At 35.7% G+C, this 17934-nt stretch overlaps 1 protein-coding gene across 2 annotated transcripts in view; it reads left to right on the plus strand.

Moving 5' to 3' along the window:
* The window catches only part of CNOT6L (CCR4-NOT transcription complex subunit 6 like), a 103893-nt gene that overhangs the window by 76755 nt on the left and 9204 nt on the right, over positions 1-17934 (plus strand). For both annotated transcript variants that reach the window (XM_025386293.1, XM_025386294.1), the window contains exons 9-11: positions 9047-9198; positions 11514-11741; positions 14219-14421. In XM_025386293.1, coding sequence (XP_025242078.1) covers positions 9047-9198; positions 11514-11741; positions 14219-14421 — 583 coding nt within the window. The remainder of the gene's footprint in view (positions 1-9046; positions 9199-11513; positions 11742-14218; positions 14422-17934) is intronic.

Genomic DNA, 17934 nt, shown 5'->3' on the forward strand with positions numbered 1-17934 from the left:
TTCTAATGGTTTGGTAATTTTTTATGCATTTTAGAATAATTCTATTAAAATTACGTATCTTAACTACGGGAATATGTTCTGAGAAATGCATCATTAGCTGATTTTTTTGTTGTGGGAACATCGTAGAGTGTACTTACACAAACCTAGATGGTACAGCCTACTTTACACCTAGGCTATAAGGTATAGCCTGTTGTTCCCAGGCTAGAAACCTGTACAGCATGTTACTGTAGTAAATAGACAATTGTAACACAATGACATTTGAGTCTAAACATATCTAGACATAAAAAAGGTAATGTGCTGTGATGTTAAGACAGCTACAGCATCACTAGGTAATAGGAATTTTTCAGCTCCATTATAGTCTTATGGGACTACCGTCGGCATGTAGTCCCTCGCAGACTGAAATCTTGTTATATGTTATATGACCATACTTCAGAGTGTTTGCCATCTGTCAGGCCTTTTCTAATTGTTTATATTAATTGTCTTGTTCAAATTTTAAAGCAGCCCTTACAGGCAGCTATACAGCTATTTCTTTGTTTTTATAGATGAGGAGACCAAGGTACAAACAAGTTCAATAACTTGCTCAAGTTACACAGTAGTCTGATTTCATAGTCCATACTTACAACTACTGTAATCTTGAGGCTTCTTGTTTGAGCTTTTGATATCAGTAATATCTTTTATAAGATTAACTCATTTAGAAAAATTGCCCTGAATTTGACATTTGTTTTTGTTTTTTAGACAGGGTCTCAGGGTCTTACTTTGTCACCCAGGCTGGAGTGCAGTGGCAGTCATGGCTCACTGCAGCCTCAACCTCCCCAAACTCGGGTGATTCTGTCACCTCAGCACCCTGAGTAGCTCAGACTACATGTGCATGCCACCACGGCTGACTAATTTTTGTATTTTTTGTAGCGATGGGGTCTTGCTGTGTTGCCCTAGGCTGGTCTTGAACTCCTGGGCCCAAGCAATCCACCTGCCTCAGCCTCCTACAGTGCTGGGATTACAGGCGTAAGCCACCGTGCTTGACAGTATTTGTTACCTATGTTCATACACAAATTTCCTTGAAACACCGTAACTTAAAAAAAATGCACCAGTAAACTTGAGACATCTAACATCAGGCTATTTTTCTATTTGCTATAGTTTCTTTCAAGATAATATGGAAGGTTTTTCTTGTTACTCTCACAGTTTTGAGAGGAAAAATCTAAAATTCCTTAACAATTTACTAGAGGTAGTTAAGGCTTTGAAATAACAATTAGAACTGTTATCTGGGTATTTACAAATTGGTTCTTGAATTATTAAAAATGCTGTGAACTAGTTAAGTAATGAGCACACAGGAAATACTTAGATGCATGCATCACCTGTTTTTCTTTTCTTCCTCAACTCTTTTTTCCTGAATGGTAACATGGATCTGGCAACAGATTAAGACTTTGAGTGTGATACATCAGTGCATTGTACCTCTTTTCAACTTCTTTCCTGGAATGACAGGACTGTATACCTCCTATAGTAGAACAAAACCACCTTCTGTCCCAGTACCAAATATTTATCCGTGTCTTATTAGCTATCTATTCAGTGCCAACTATTTGGAATTTAAAGTATCCTACCCTGCCTGTATTCTTTCTTCAGATTGGAAATATAACATAGAGCAAAAAAAGACTGAGTTTTGAAGTCAGGTGCTTCTTCTATTTATTTAGCTATATAATTTTGAAAGACTTACCATTTCTGGACCTGTTTCTTCATTTGTGTATTCTTGTAAGATCATTTTTGTAGAGGTTACAAAACTAACAAGGATAACTGCGGGGAGAGTAGTTCGACACTGTACTTATTCTCAGTCTCTTTCTTCTGTAATCAGATTATCTGATAATTCCTCATCTTCATTGATGACTGTTTAATCATACATGAAAAACTGTTACAGAATACACAACAATAAATGGAAACTATCATAATTACCATTTATAGCAAAATACTATAATAAAAATCTCTAATCCATCATGATGAAAGGATAGAGTATTGTTTTGTTTTTTTTTTTTTTTTTTTTTTTTTTGAGACGGAGTCTTACTCTGTCGCCCAGGCTGGAGTGCAGTGGCTGGATCTCAGCTCACTGCAAGCTCCGCCTCCCGGGTTTGCGCCATTCTCCTGCCTCAGCCTCCCGAGTAGCTGGGACTACAGGCGCCCACCACCTCGCCCGGTTAGTTTTTTGTATTTTTTAGTAGAGACGGGGTTTCACTGTGTTAGCCAGGATGGTCTCGATCTCCTGACCTCGTGATCCGCCCGTCTCGGCCTCCCAAAGTGCTGGGATTACAGGCTTGAGCCACCGCGCCCGGCCTAGAGTATTGTTTAGTAAAGGCTAGGACACAAGTTACCAATATTCAGATAATTAGAATGTAATACAATATTCTTTAAATCATATTATTCTAGTTTAGTTTTGGGGGATTCAGAATCTACTTCTGGATTTGGCAGCACCTGTTTGGTCATCATTATGAATATTTTTTGGGAGTTACATGCATAAAGATACTAGAAAATAGAACTTTGAGTTATAAAATGCCAGATCTCAGCTTTTGCTTTGTCTTTTAACAAATATTATTTACATTCCAAAGCATTTTATAAAATACATTCATACATATGCATATGTTTTTTATATGTATATAATGTATATGTAGAAACTGAGTTTTAAATACATTTTTTTTTTTTGAGACGGAGTTTCGCTCTTGTTGCCCAGGCTGGAGTGCAATGGCATGATCTTGGCTCACTGCAACGTCCGCCTCCTGGGTTCAAGCAATTCTCCTGCCTCAGCCTCCTGAGTAGCTGGGATTACAGGCATGCGTCACCACGCCCGGCTAATTTTGTATTTTTAGTAGAGGCGGGGTTTCTCCATGTTGGTCAGGCTGGTCTCGAACTCCCGACCTCAGGTTATCCACCCACCTCAGCCACCCAAAGCGCTGGGATTACAGGGGTGAGCAACTGCGCCAGGCGAATAATTTACTATTGAATCCAGTGGACTTACCCTTTGTATTAGAAACATTCCTGAAAAAGCAACTGAAAAATAGAAAAATTAGCAGAGAATTGCTTGAACCCGGGAGGCAGAGGTTGCAGTAAGCCAAGATCGTGCCATTGCATTCCAGCCTGGGTGACAGAGCAAGACTCCATCTCAAAAAAAAAAAAAAAAAGGCTGTACAAATATAGGATGTTGTTTATCTACTTCCTTATTTAACCTAGTCTCTCAGCTTACCTTTTCCAGTTAGTTACCTTCCGACACTCCCATGATTACTTAAAGGGACCAAGAACACATCTTATAGCATTTTATACTGATTATAGTAAGAACTTCTATTTGGTTTGGTTTTAACAGTGTTGGGATGTGATCCAGAAGGGGTCAGAGTTAACTTTTTGTGATTATACTATTGTCTTGACTGTGTATTACATTGTCCCTTTTTACCTGTAATTGAATTCAAGGAGGGAATGTTACTTAAATCCTATAGATTGCTTTAGTTTCTTATAGTTGGCAGTCACTGTCCTCTCTCTAGCATTAATTAATTACATCACAGCCCACAAAGTTATTTTTAGACTACAAGTTGGTAAGAAATTGAGTTATGTCTTTATTTGAAGGACTGCTCTGGACGTGTTCTTTTTGCACATGAAACATCCAACCTAATAATACTTCTCAAATCATATAAGGGGATTTTTTTGGTCATAGTAGTCTTTATTAAATTAATATATGTTCTTTCTTTTTCCATTTGACCTTTTGTCTAGTTTTTTTCCAAAAATGTGAATATACAGAAGAATTCTTAGAATAAAATATCACCAGGAGTAATGCTTTTAGCATCTGTGTACCAGTCACAGAGTATGAGTAGTAAACTAATGTATCAAGAGAGACAAATTTAAGATTTTCCGTATTACCAAGGCTATATGACTTGGAACAATGACTGGAAAGTAACTGTAAACCAATATGTCTAATTAAGAAGAAACATCTAATAATAGAAAGAATGGCAGAAAACCTCTATATTTCAAAATGTTACCTGTGTGGAAATCTGTGAGACAGACAGTACATGCAGAGTAGAGTACATTTGGTTTGTATGGGAAGGGAATGTAAGAAGTAGCATTGTTAAGGTAGTAGGGATAGAATATGGGTAATTATATCTTACTATATTATAAATTTGTTACAATTATAAACAAGTAAACAAGATAAATTGTAGACGATTACAGCCATCAGCACTAATGCTAGAAATCTCATTCTTTTAAAAGCAGAATACCTGAGAAAGTCTTAAAGTTCAAGAAACATATCAATACTCTTATTTACTAGAAAGAAGGAACTTTATTTGCTTCAGCTAGTTTTCAACTCTCTCTTTGGTTTTTCAACCCTTGGTGAAGCTGTAGTGATAAAACTTGAGTGAGAATGTGTGCGCTAAAGTTTCTCAGTGTCAGTGGACGGGAGTATTATAATGACAGATGCATCCTGTTTAGGAAGACTAGTTTTGCTTTTATCGACTTTTGAAAGCAAAGACACTAAAAAGAAGATACCTTTAAAAGGTTGAGAAGTTTTAAAAGTCAAAAGTATGGCAGTATATACCAATGAGAAAGAAGGTTGGAAGGGTAGTTGCAAGCGTCTAATAACCCAGCAGTTGCTCAAGATTTATGTTTAAAGAATTGTTATTTAAATGAAAAAAATCAGTCATGTATTTTTAAAAAAGTTTTATGAACCTATGATCATTACCAAGAAACTTAAGGAAAAGAAAAGGCTGGGTGAAAGTGCTAAGGCAATGAGGAGGATATTTTAACTAATATTATGCACTGTAAATAACAAGGAAGGAATGGACCCACTGCAGACTGTATAATCAGTGATTGATGATCAACAAAAAACAGCTATATACAGTTTATGTTTTGCTTTCATGATTTCTATTGAGAAGAATTTTCCTCAAACTAGAAACACTAAGACCAGGTAAAAAGGAGAATGGCAAACCACGAAGGTGAGATTGGTAAGCCAGGAGAGTCACTAAACTGCACTAACTAGTTAGGTTTTCAAATGAAGATAATTATATCTTATGGTATTAAAGATCTTACAGAAGTGTGGTTAGAGAACTGGCAAAGGTAATCTGTTACAAATATTGGAGTAGAGAAATTCTAGGATTTGGGGGATGGATGAACTATCAAACTTTTCAAAAAGACAGACTTGCCCAGCCTCAGTTTTCTTCATCTTTGTAATGGCAGTAGTAATACCTCCTACTGCAATTTGGGTTCTCCAGAAAGAAGACTCGGAGATAGTTCAGTGTTCAGGAGGTTGTTAGAAATCAACACTTGTGGAAAGAAAGGGGAGGAAGCAGAATTGGACATACGGAGAAAAGTGAAGTGTTGCAGGCCTGACTGCCTCAGGTGACTCAGCAGGGAGCTTTAGAGCTTATATGGCCTGTGAGAGTTAAATCACCAGCGGCCCAAATCCCTGGACCTTTTGCTTTTGATTTCTAATTGGATGGTGATGCTCCTAGAAGTATGTGACCATGAGTAGGCAGCTTTCTGCAACTGAAGCAATCCCTGAAGGACTGATGAGGAATCTGAGCAGTATATCTCCATGTGCAAATTTTAGGACTAACATATATGAGGTGCTTAACACAAATCTTGAGACTGCATAGATCCTCAATAATGGTAGCTTTTTTATTGTTATTTTTATTATAATGTCCTATTGAGAAATTTAATTATTTTGAGAGAAGAGAATACATGCTCATAACATTTCTAAATGTTCAAAAGCTGGCAGGGATATTTAATCTGTTAGAAAAATAGAATTACGTCCAATAGAAAAATAGAATTATATCCCATAAATTTGTACAACTATCTTATATATCTGTAAAAAATTTAAAATTAAATAGGATGAAGTTTCAGAGCACTTAATATCCAAATAGGTGAACTAATGAGCGGAAGTTCATGAAGTCATACTTAACTGAGGTAATGATTGCTGCTCTTAGATTATTAATGGAAGGAATAAAAAGAGGGAGGGACAAGAATCAGCTGAGACTGCAGAAAAATATATGTAGCAATGTTCATTACGGCATTAGTTAAAATATGTGAGAAGTTAACTTAAATGTCCAACACAGGTTAAATAAATTATGGCGAATCTGTATAGTGGACTATAATTCAGTCATCAAAATTGATTTGGAAGAATGTTAAATGTTATAGGAAATGTCCCTGATAGAATAGTATTGTTTTAATTGCGTAAAAATATGTGTGTGTGTGTGTATGTGTGTAGAGAAAAGTCTGGGGAAGTATATTAACTTTTAAATGCAGGTATTGAGTTATAAGTGACTTAGTTTTCTTCGTTCTCATATCTCTACAATAAACATATTTAATGTAATCATTTTTTCCACATTTTTGTTTTGAAATACCTATAAATGCAGGACTGACAAGACCTGTTTTAAAAACAAAAAGATCAAAACGTTTCAGATATGTATCAGTTCCTGTTTGGCTTATAATTAATATGGCTGTCCCCAAAGTGAAGTTTTAGTCTTTATTAACAAAAATACAGTTAAAAAATGAAGAAGGCTGTAGTTCATTTATGCCCAGTTATAGGTACTGCACCTTTGGGTAAACTTGAGTTGTTCAAATGAACTTTTCAAAAAGACAGACCTAGTTGTCAGTTCAATTTAAATTTGTTGAGCAAATTTAAACAAATTGTTCAGATGAACAACATCACATATCTTATAAATAACTGATCATTTCTTTTCCGGAGAAGACATGGAGGGTGGGAGAGCATTGACATCTATTGTCAGATATTTAAAGTGGTGTCATTTGGAAGATAAATTAGTTTTAATGTATATTCTTTTAAAGAAAAGATCTAGATCTAGGTTTAATGGAAAAAATGGGAGAATACAGGAAAGCAAATTTTAGTTAAGATAGTTCTTTTAATTAGAGTCCTGTGTTCCCCTACCCCCACCCCACAAAGAATGACCTGGCTGTGGTAGAAGTAAAATTATTCCAGTTCTAAAAATATTATAATTAACAGAATTTTAAGACTTCTATACAGAATCCTAGGTTCCTGTAAGTATACCATAGAAGTTCTGTGAATATTTAGAAGATATCTCAAAAATTAAATATGAATAATTGAACCATAATTTGACAATAACATGTTCACTCACATGTTTCAAATACAAGTTTTAACATTTTGGAAATCATTAACATGTTCATAAAGTGCTGCTTAGTTAACTTGTTTTTGATGCAGACCTCTGAATCAAATTTCTTCATGCCTGCTTCTTTTTTCTGAATAATAGGGCCAGTTATTTACCATTTATAGCTGTGTGAATCAGGATTTTTAATAATACTCTGTAATCAAAACAAAATACGAAAATTAATTGGACACTGAGACTAATGTAAAACTATATCATCTCTGTCCTCTGATTTCAAATTTTTGTATTCATCAAAATAGGTTGCTTGTTTTCAGTGGTTGATTTATTCTAACATAATGCTGCTTTTATCTGTTTTATCTGTGGGAATCTCACCAGAAACTGTAAAAGGTATTTCACAGCTTAAAATTGTTTGAAGAAATCTGATATGGACAATGGTCAATCCTGTCTATAGGACACATTTTGGATCTGCTCACTCCTCTTGATTTCTCTTGCCTTTGTTCAAGCCACCATCATTTCTCTTTCAGATAACCTTACAAACTTTCTAATCTGCCTCCTAGTTAACAGTTCTTTAATTGAGCAGCTAAAGTGATCTTAAAAAATGTAAATCAAATGATATCATGTCCTGGCTTAGAACTTTTATCTCTCCTCTTCAGCATCATTTCATACCCTTCCATTCTTTTCTAACACATGAACTTGCAAACCTTTTTGCTGTCTCAGGACCTTTCATATCTTCTACCTGGGATGCTCTTAACCCCATTCCTCACCTTAGTAACTTTCATCTTTCATATTTAAGCTTATAGATTACCTCTTTAGAGGGTAGAAACTATAGTCACTTTAAGCACTGTGGGTTAGAAATAGGCACATAAACTGACCCTTTACACTTGTCAGCCCATCTGACACATTCAAAATTGGAGCAGGGAAGGGAATATTGCTTCATTTAGTACAGCATCCTGTGGCATAGTAAGTCAATATTTTTGAAGAAACAGAAACTAGTTTCTGTTTTCAAAGCTTGAAAGTGGGGAGGGGATCTGTTATGAGACTAAGTATGTCTTCTCACCACTGAACACCTAGTGCAAGTAATGTATTTAGTAGGGTTTGATTACTCATAAATATTTCACAAATTAATACGATTAGGCTAAAAACGGTTAAAGAACTTGACCAAGATCCCACTGCGATTAAATGGCAGCACTAAACTAATTATATTAAATCCTACAACTCTACAATACTTAATAACTTGACATTAATGAAGGAAAGAAAATATTATTAGTGTAGAAGCTGTAATCACAGAGAGGGTCATTTCTTCATCTTGCAGAATCTGTTTCTCAGAATACTTATACCCCATTGCAGTTTTCTAGTAAAAGCCAGATGGAAAAATCAGTTACTCCTTAGCTGAGATAAAGGTGTGCCCCTGCATTTTGTTGACAGAAACTTTGATGTGGTAGAAATAAAACTACAAACAGGGTAGGTGGATTGTATTCTTTTTATGTTTTTATCATTAACTTAGTTGAGATTGTGTGCACTTTTAAATACCAGAAAATTCTAGCAGTGGCTTAAATGAGGGAAGGGTGGTTTTCTAACACAAGAACTCCAGAAATAGGCAGTCCAGAACTGGTTCAGCTGCTTCCCCATTTTTAGAAGGTTGGCTTTTGCCTTCCTGCTTCTTACTTCATGGTCACAAGATGGTTATTATTTCTCCGAGCACTAGCTGTAAGGGGCAAGATATAAAAGCATGAAGGGATATATATGCCATCTTTGTTAGGTGGGGCCTCTGAGAAACTTTTCACAATAGTCAGACTTCTTGTGTCTTAGTGGCCAGAACTGTATCACATGGCCACTTGCAGCTAGAAAATGACAAGGGAGACAATGCATAATGTCATGTTTCTTTCATTTAATGTCTTTCAGCATGATAGTCTAAGTACCTAAAATTATTATAATAATGTACCTTTTAGATTTACATTGGTGCAGAAGCATACAGTGGAATTTAACCAAGTGGCGATGGCTAATTCAGATGGATCCGAAGCTATGCTGAACAGAGTGATGACAAAAGATAATATTGGTGTCGCTGTGGTATTAGAGGTCCACAAAGAACTATTTGGAGCAGGTGAGTGCAATGTAAAATATTCTTACTAAAAATAAACACCATCCCAAGTTTTTCCATCTCAAAACAAGTGAATAGAATTTTGCTGTTATTTATTGCAAAGTTATTTTCTTTTGAGGAAAGTTAAGGGAGATGGGCGGGAAAATAGCACCATTGTGTAAAGCATCTTATATTTGTTGGGATATTCTGTGCTCTCTATCACAGTCTTTTTTTACTTACCAGATAATATATGTAATAAAATCTTTTTAAATATGCCGTTAATCCCAAGCAGTTCTTTGAAATAGGGAGTATTTTGATTAGGCTGAATTTAAAAATTATGATGACTTAGTCCTCTTTTTGATTCATATTTTTAGCTTCTTGAGTGTGATTCTTTTGTCTTTAAGGTTAAGGACTTGGCACATTTTCTCTAATTTCTTTGCTATATCTCAGTCATTTTCAGGGTAAGAGCAGGATCTTTTATCTACATGGTACTTTCTTTAGCATTTTAGATTATTTATAGCTGCCTTCAGAGTCAGAATCTCATTATGTACTTTACACACAACAGACCTTTTTTATCCTTCCTACTGCCTGCCTTTGAGCATTTCATTGTTTACTAGTACATTTTAAGCAAGAAAGGAGTGAGACCACGTCAGGGCTTTTTTTCCCTTGTACTTTTTGTAGAGGAAAAGATTATTTCTGCCTTGAGTATTGATTTGAATTGTTCAGACCATGCATATATGTCAGACCTTCTTTTCTCACCATACTTCAGTTTATTCATTATCAAAGATAATCTTTGATCGTGAAATTTTGAACTTTTAACTTTTCTTAGCCCCTCCGTTTTTATCTACTTTTATGTCCTTTGCAATCTTATTCTTCCCAAAGTTTGGTACTTTTTTTTTTCTGATATTGTGGAGAATTTCTTTTGTAGTTTATTTGCAGATGAGTAATTTTAAATAGTAGACACTTTCACGTTCTGAAATACATACCTGTTGTGCTCCTAGAAGGGGAATTTAGTAATATAGTGCTTATGGCTCCCTTGAAGGGGAAAATTTTTAATATTGTGAATACTTAATCTATAGCTAAAAGTGACATTATAAAACTTCTAGGAAAAGAAGATAGCTTAGAAGATTTGGCTACAGGTATTTATCTTATGATCAAATTGCTTTAAATGTGACTATGTCAGATATAACAGATACTTCAATTCCTTGTTTTCTCAACACTGAAGATAATTATAGCTTGGTAAGACTGGAAAGAAACTTTACCAAACTAGTAGACTTAGAAAATTAGGTCTTTTTCCCCAAAGCTTATATTCCAGTAGAAAAATTTGAGATACTTTTATAGAAATTATAAAAGAAAAATTAAATTTGTATGTTTACGGATAGTCCAATGGTTTAAAGGTATGTAAAGTAAAAAGTGAGAGATCCCTCCTGTCATTCATACTCTAGAAATAGCTCTTGTTGATTTCTCTATAGGGATACTAACATACAGAATGTGAGTATGTATATTAATAGTTTTATATCTTGAATATTTTATGGACATCTGTCAGTAAATGTTAACTATGTTTAATTTTCAAAAATCTTAATGTATTCCATCCACCATTTTGGAAAGTACGATGTTAATGTTTATTTTAACAGAATTAAAAAACATAAAATTATAGGAATAAAAGAAAAAACCTTAGAGATATTCTAGTGGAATATTTCATTTCCTGAAAGAATCTGGTTAAATTACTGACCCAAGACTACATAAAACAATTAGTAAGAAAGCCAAGTCTAAAACCCAGGTGTCCAGACTTTTATAGCACACTACTCTATAATTCTGGTTTTTAAAATAATGTTATTTGGGTATATGGTGTGAATTTGTTCAGGTAGCAAATCACTTGCTTATTTTATCTTATATAGGTTAATATAATTTACTGCCTTTTACTACTGACCTATCACAGTTGTGCTGTGTTGTGCTTGGGAAATGCAAGGTGAATGAGTACTAGACAGTAGTAAGAATTTAGATTGAGGTTTAGGTAACTCAACTGAAAACCTGCCTTGCTACATTATTGTGCTATTTAAATGACAGATATTTAAAGGGCTGTACCAAATTTGTGGGCCAGATTTAGCCATGGACTACAGTTTGCCAACTTGATCTAGGAGAGTAACTCCCGTAGTAGGATTACCAGAATCTCAGCCCTTTAGCTTCTAAGAAGTACTTTATCAGATAAAAGGGAAGTTATAAATTCATGGAAAAGAGTAAAGAAGTAGCTGTGGATCGTACTGAGAAAACCTGAGGATGCCACATTTCTTCAGACATAAAGCATAACTGTGTCTTCTTTTTGTAATGTTTAAATTTAGGTATGAAGCCTATTCATGCTGCAGACAAACAGCTGCTTATAGTGGCAAATGCCCACATGCATTGGGACCCAGAGTATTCTGATGTGAAGCTTATCCAGACCATGATGTTTGTCTCAGAGGTTAAAAACATTCTGGAGAAAGCCTCTAGTAGGCCTGGCAGCCCAACTGCAGATCCTAATTCCATCCCGCTGGTGCTATGTGCAGATCTTAACTCATTGCCAGATTCAGGTATTTATAACATCATTTCCTCACTGCTTTCAATTTCACTTTTACTCTTGGGTTCAGAGGCCAGCTAGCTCCTAAATTTTGAATAGATAATTTCTCTTCTAAATTAGGGAATGTATCAGTAAGAATCCTATGGATGGGACACAGGGTAATAGAAAAGAGTTTAATAAAGAAGCTATTTCCAAAGGTGTTGGCTGGTTTAAGGGAAACAAAGCAATAAATGATGCAGTACTCTGCCACTAGGGGATTTAGTAATAGATCTCTTTACCACTCCTGTACCTAAAAGGGAAAGTAGTGGGAGCTGTCTGTCATCAGAACTTGGAAAAAATACAGTTGTAGGAAAGGGCCACATAATAGGAGTGATGGCTTTGAATTGCATGAAGCAGTCAATCCCTGGCAAACCAACAAGAAGGGTACCAGGGGAATATATATTCTTACCTCACTCTGCTTCTGTCCTCTGATCTCCTGCCAGGCTGCCCATTGATCAAATCCAACCAGAAGCTAGGAGGGGGAGGGATTTGCAGTTGATGCAGTAAAGATCAGCTTCCTGAGGCACAGAGTGTACTGCAGAAGGGTGATCTGAAGGGGCAGCCAGAAAATATTCATTACAGGTAGCTATCTAGTTTAATAATGTTAGCAACTTTTAAGTGAATTCATTAAGTGATATTTGGATACTGTTAGTAGGTACAGAAGAATGATTAAAATTATCGTAGGACTTCATATTACTTCTTGAGCTCCTCTAAACTACTTTATGTCTGAACTTATATCATTTTACTTTTTATAAAAATAATTTCTGCATTTTAGGTATCAAATAGAAAACATTAAACTATTACTCTTTTGCTAATACCAAAGCATATGTTAAATTTTGTATATTATCACTACTAGGCTATTTTAAGTTATTTAAGTAAGTAACAATAAGGTTACTATAAGATAACCTAAATGCCTCCACTTGGAATATTAAAAAAGTCACTGAACGTGAAAACATCTTTTTCTTCTTAGCAAATAATGCTGAAATCATTGTTAATAAATATCTGTCTTTAACCCCTAGCCTGATTGGCACTTTAACCACATGCTCCTTTCTTAATCCTTTCTTAAGTTGAATTACTCTCAAGTGCAAGTTTTTCTCCCATTGTATTTGATTTGTTAAAGCCAGTTAGCTGGCATTTGGCAACACAACGCAGTGAAATGTCTTTGGTGCCAGACTGTCATGGTTGGATCCTGATTCTGCTACTTATGAACTATGCAATCTGTGACTAAGTTCCTCATTTTTCCTTTTATTTTTTTGTTTTGAGACAGAGTTGCGCTCTTGTTGCCTAGGTTGGAGTGCAATGGTACAGTCTTGACTCACTGCAACCTCTGCTTCCCGGGTTCAAGCGATTCTCCTGCCTCAGCCTCCCAGTAGCTGGGATTACTGATGCATGCCACCATGCCCAGCTAATTTTTGTATTTTTAGTAGAGATAGGCTTTAACCGTGTTGGCCAGGCTGGTCTCGAACTCCTGACCTCAGATGATCCGCCCACCTCGGCCTCTGAAAGTGTTGGGAGTTTACAGGTGTGAGCCACCGCACCCAGCCTAGTTCTTCATTTTTAACAAGGGGGGAATCATGTTATCTACTTCATAGAATTGTTTGTGAGATTTACATGAATAAAGCACTTAGAACAGTGCCTGGCATGTAGCAAATACTAGGTAAATAGTGCCTTCTGAGCTATTTACAATACTGATAATTGTGCTTATCACACATTCATTATATCTTACTATCAATCCTTATTACAAATAGAAAGATGACTCTAATAATGCACTAATCATCATAAGGGTTTTGATACTGTTTTCATGTTTGCTAATTCAGTGGAAGCAGTGCACTTTTCTGAATGCTATTCTTCTCTTCAGCCTTGTATTTTTAGCCAAGTGGTATATTTCTGGCATATAATATTCTTTATAGTGTCAGACTGAGAAAACTCACTGTAGCTCAAAATAAAGAATGATATTGTCTAGCTGACACTAGACATTGAAATGTTAAAGATGCAAAATCTGTTTTTGTTGTAAACGTTTTTTATTAATATGTTCTACTTATATATTTGCAGAGTTGTTGCTTAGAATGGGAAAATGCTAAAGAGATAGTGGTTTGGAATAATTTTCCGAAAACATTTAGGGTTAATGCCTTCCTGGTGAATGCTATCCTAGGTCCTGGAAATTTTTGGCCTGAAGAACCACCAAGAAAACTAAGGATATCTTTGAGTGTTCCTGACATATTTTGTTCTGAAATAGGCAAACATCCTTTGATTCAATTGATTGAATCGTATGAAATGGCTGGTATTTGATTTTTTATTTTTAAATAATGACAAAAGGCAGTTTTATATGGTTCAATCTAAGAAAACCATTCTGAGCCTGGTGGATTAACCTGGTAACAAGTCTTGGCTGTGAAGCCTTGTGTAAGGTCTAAATGCTAAATGGGAGTGTCTCTTTCTTCTTTATTCTACCAGGTGTTGTGGAATACTTAAGCAATGGAGGAGTAGCTGACAACCATAAAGACTTCAAGGAACTAAGGTACAATGAGTGTCTTATGAACTTCAGCTGCAATGGAAAGAATGGAAGCTCAGAAGGGAGAATCACACATGGCTTCCAACTTAAGAGCGCCTATGAAAATAACTTGATGCCTTACACCAATTACACCTTTGATTTCAAAGTGAGTGACAGCCTTTGGGCAGGTGTAGAAATTATTTCAGATACAAGCATGTAACAAGAAAGGTGTAAATTCTTTATGATTAATTGTATAATCTTCAGGAATTTTTAGATTCTTAAAATGTCTAGGCTAAGTATGCACCTAGATATAAGTAGGTTCATTGGGTTTTGTGGCTGTTGTCTTAAATTCTTTTTGCTCTCTCGTTTGTTTAGATTTTAAATAATATAATAACAAAAACTTTGAAATGCTTACTAGGTACGAGGCACTTGTCAAAGCACTTTGTATATATCAATATAGTTAACCCTCACCTGCTCAAACCATCCCTAACTTTCAGCAGTAACCTCCCTCCTGCCCCCGACAGAAAAGCACTGAATATAGCAAAACTCACTTTGAATGAATTTATGTAGTATTTTCTCAAGATTTTCTTTCTACCTTCCATTGATGTCTTAGTATCTTTAAATTTTTCAGGTTTCTTTTGGGAATGGGGTTAGAGAAGGTTGTACTTTGGTTCTATTTTATATCCTTGTATTTGTACTAATATATTCCTAGGCAGTGGAACACTCTGAAAGAAAAAGACATTTTTTGACAAATAAAAAAAAAAAATGGAAAGGCCAATTGTACAGGACCAGCTCTTCTTTAGAAAGACAGATTGTGGTGGCTTTATGTAATCTCTTTTCCAGTGCTAGTTTTCTGATCACTCTGTGTACCTGTAACTCTGCTATTGTACCTCTCTTTGACTTTCTGGCATTTCAGGCATCTATAGTAGAATCTTACACTATCTGGAAAAATCCAAGTGTTAGAAAGCAGTTTGGTATAAGAAGCCTAGCAGGAATTTAATAAAATGCCAAAGGAAATTTACAAATGGCCTCCCTTACATCTCCAATAACCTTTTTCTGTTTTTGTGTGGGTTAGCTCCTTTCCAAGAAACAAATAGAAGGAGGAAGAAAAGGAATTCATGTGTTGTTACTAATCAGCTTTCATAATCATGAAGTGGAAAAAAAAGTGCTTAGAAATTGAATCTAATTTAGTATTTTTGCTATTAGAAAAGATAATTCAATCCAGCGATAGTTCATTTTGGTCCAGCCACTCATATGTAGTTATGTGCTGGTAAATATTTAATAATGAGCTTTTTGGGTTAAAGCTCTGATTTGTGGTGTTTGCCGATTTCTGTGGTTTAAGTACTTCTACTGTAGCAGAATCCAGTCTCCCAACACGATACCATTGAACACAGAGTTGGGAAGAGGTGCTAGAAAAGCTAGTACTAGCTGACTCTAGCACATCATTGCTTTTATGTAAGCTTAAAGGAACACCTTTTAATGGTACACAGTTTACCACAGCTTAAATCCTATCCTTGTAACTATAGTGATATATATCTGCCAGCGTAACCCAGAAAACCTGTGATAAAGTTCCTGAAAATAAGTGTTTAGTAATTCTGCAACTATCATTATTATTTAGGTGTGTGTGTAGGTAAAAAGAAAAAATTTTTTTTCTTTTTCACATAGACTTTTTTTTTTTTTTTGAGATAGGGTCTCAGTTTGTCGCCCAGGCTGGAGTGCAGTGGCAGGATCTTTGCTCACTGCAGCCTCAAACTTCTGTGCTCAAGACATCCTCCTCCCTCTGCCTCCCAGGTAGCTGGGACTACAGGTACACACCACCACGCCCGGCTAATTTTTTGTATTTTTAGTAGAGACAAGGTTTTGCAATGTTGCCCATGCTGGTCTCAAACTCTTGGGTTCAAGCCATCTGCCTACCTCAGCCTCCCAAAGTGCTGGGATTACAGGTGTGAGCCACCGCACCCAGCCTAGACTTTTTTTTTTTTTTGAGACAGGATCTCGCTCTGTCACCTGGAGTGGCACAATCATGACTCACTGCAGCTTCACCCTCCTGGGCTTAGGCAATCCTCCCACCTCAGCCTCTTGAGTAGCTGGGACTACAGGTATGTGCCACCATGCCTGGCTAAGTTTTGTATTTTTGAGGGCTTTTTATTTTGGTAGAGACAGGGTTTCGCCATGTTGCCCAGGCTGGTCTTGGGGTAATTTTTGTAATTTGAGGGTTTTTTGGTTTTGGTAGAGACAGGGTTTCACCATGTTGCCCAGGCTGGTCTTGAACTCCTGGGCTCAAGCAATCTGTCCACCTCAGCTTCCCAAAGTACTGGGATTACAGGTGTGAGCCACTGTGCCCAGCCTAGACTTTTTAAAAGCTTATTTCTTCCTTGTCTGTAAATAAAAAAATCAGAGAAACACAATTTGGGGCATTAATATACCTTCCTTAGTCATCTGAATTGGTTTAAATTATTTATTGACAGTCCTTCAAAAGATCTTGTGTTAATAATTGAATAAAAAATCCTATTGAGCCATTTACGTTGTTCAAATAAGTACAGCTAAAGAACTAGAAATGTCTGGCTCAGAGAGTGTTTGATGTTTGGATGTATAAGATAGAATCAGAGAGAAGGATAAAGGTATAAGTTGGTGGGAGAGAGTAATATATGGGAAGATAAATAGGCTGGCTGGATAGATAGATGGGATGAGAGGATAGAATAGTATTTGAAGGAAAGATGGCTAGAGACTAAACTAAGGGCACACATGAGTAGAGAGAATTGAGCTCTTAGTCCAACAGAAAATGAACTTTTCAGTTTTATACATATATTTTGTAATGCTATCCCAATATTGAAATCTATCAGTAAAAGAAGATAGGTAACATCAAATGTAAAATACCTTGTGATCAGCATCGAATACAGATCCATTTGTATTAGTGAGGAGCCATTGTATCAGAGAGGTGTTAAATTTTGTTTCTTGGCTTAGTATTTGTTTACTTTCTTGGTCCTTGAACAAAATAGAAATGTAGAAAAGAGGTATTTAGAGCTCAGATTCATTTAATTGCAAACTGATTTGGAATAAACTGAAGAGTAAACAATTAGAAGAATTACTCCTTTTTCAACATTACTTTCAGACCAGGTAAGTTTAATAAACAGCTTAATTCAAACCTGCTGCTGATCCTCACCCCACGCTTATCCTCTAATCTGAGGGTGTGCCTGAATCATTTAATAAAAGGAAGGGCAGCTTTTATTTTATAGCAAATAGTAAACTTTTCTGTTACATTATGAAATTGGTATTGTAATTTTCTGGCATTCTTTTAAAAAACAAAGCTTAGCATAATGGTAACTCAGACTATTAATATTTTCATTGTGTTTTGACTTTTTTCCAAATACAGTTCTATAGACTTATACAATAATAGTCCTTACTAATATAAAGAGTGCATTTTCCCACATTATTAGTATTATATCTTTTAAAAAAGAAACTGACTCAAAAGGGTTAAAAATCATTAGTCTGTAACCTCCTTTGTGCCTATGATCAAAGTTAGGGATCCTCCTCATAGGTGTATATGTACAAATACATTGGGTGAATTCAGACATAACCTGGCTAAGGGTTTTGGTAAGAGTTTTTACTCCAGATATTTCAAACCAAGAGAATGGTTACAAGTGATGCGTTCAATTAAAAACATCTTACTTCCTGGAGT

The sequence above is a fragment of the Theropithecus gelada genome, chromosome 5 (genome assembly GCF_003255815.1).
Source record: "Theropithecus gelada isolate Dixy chromosome 5, Tgel_1.0, whole genome shotgun sequence".
NCBI classification, from domain to species: Eukaryota; Metazoa; Chordata; class Mammalia; order Primates; family Cercopithecidae; genus Theropithecus; species Theropithecus gelada.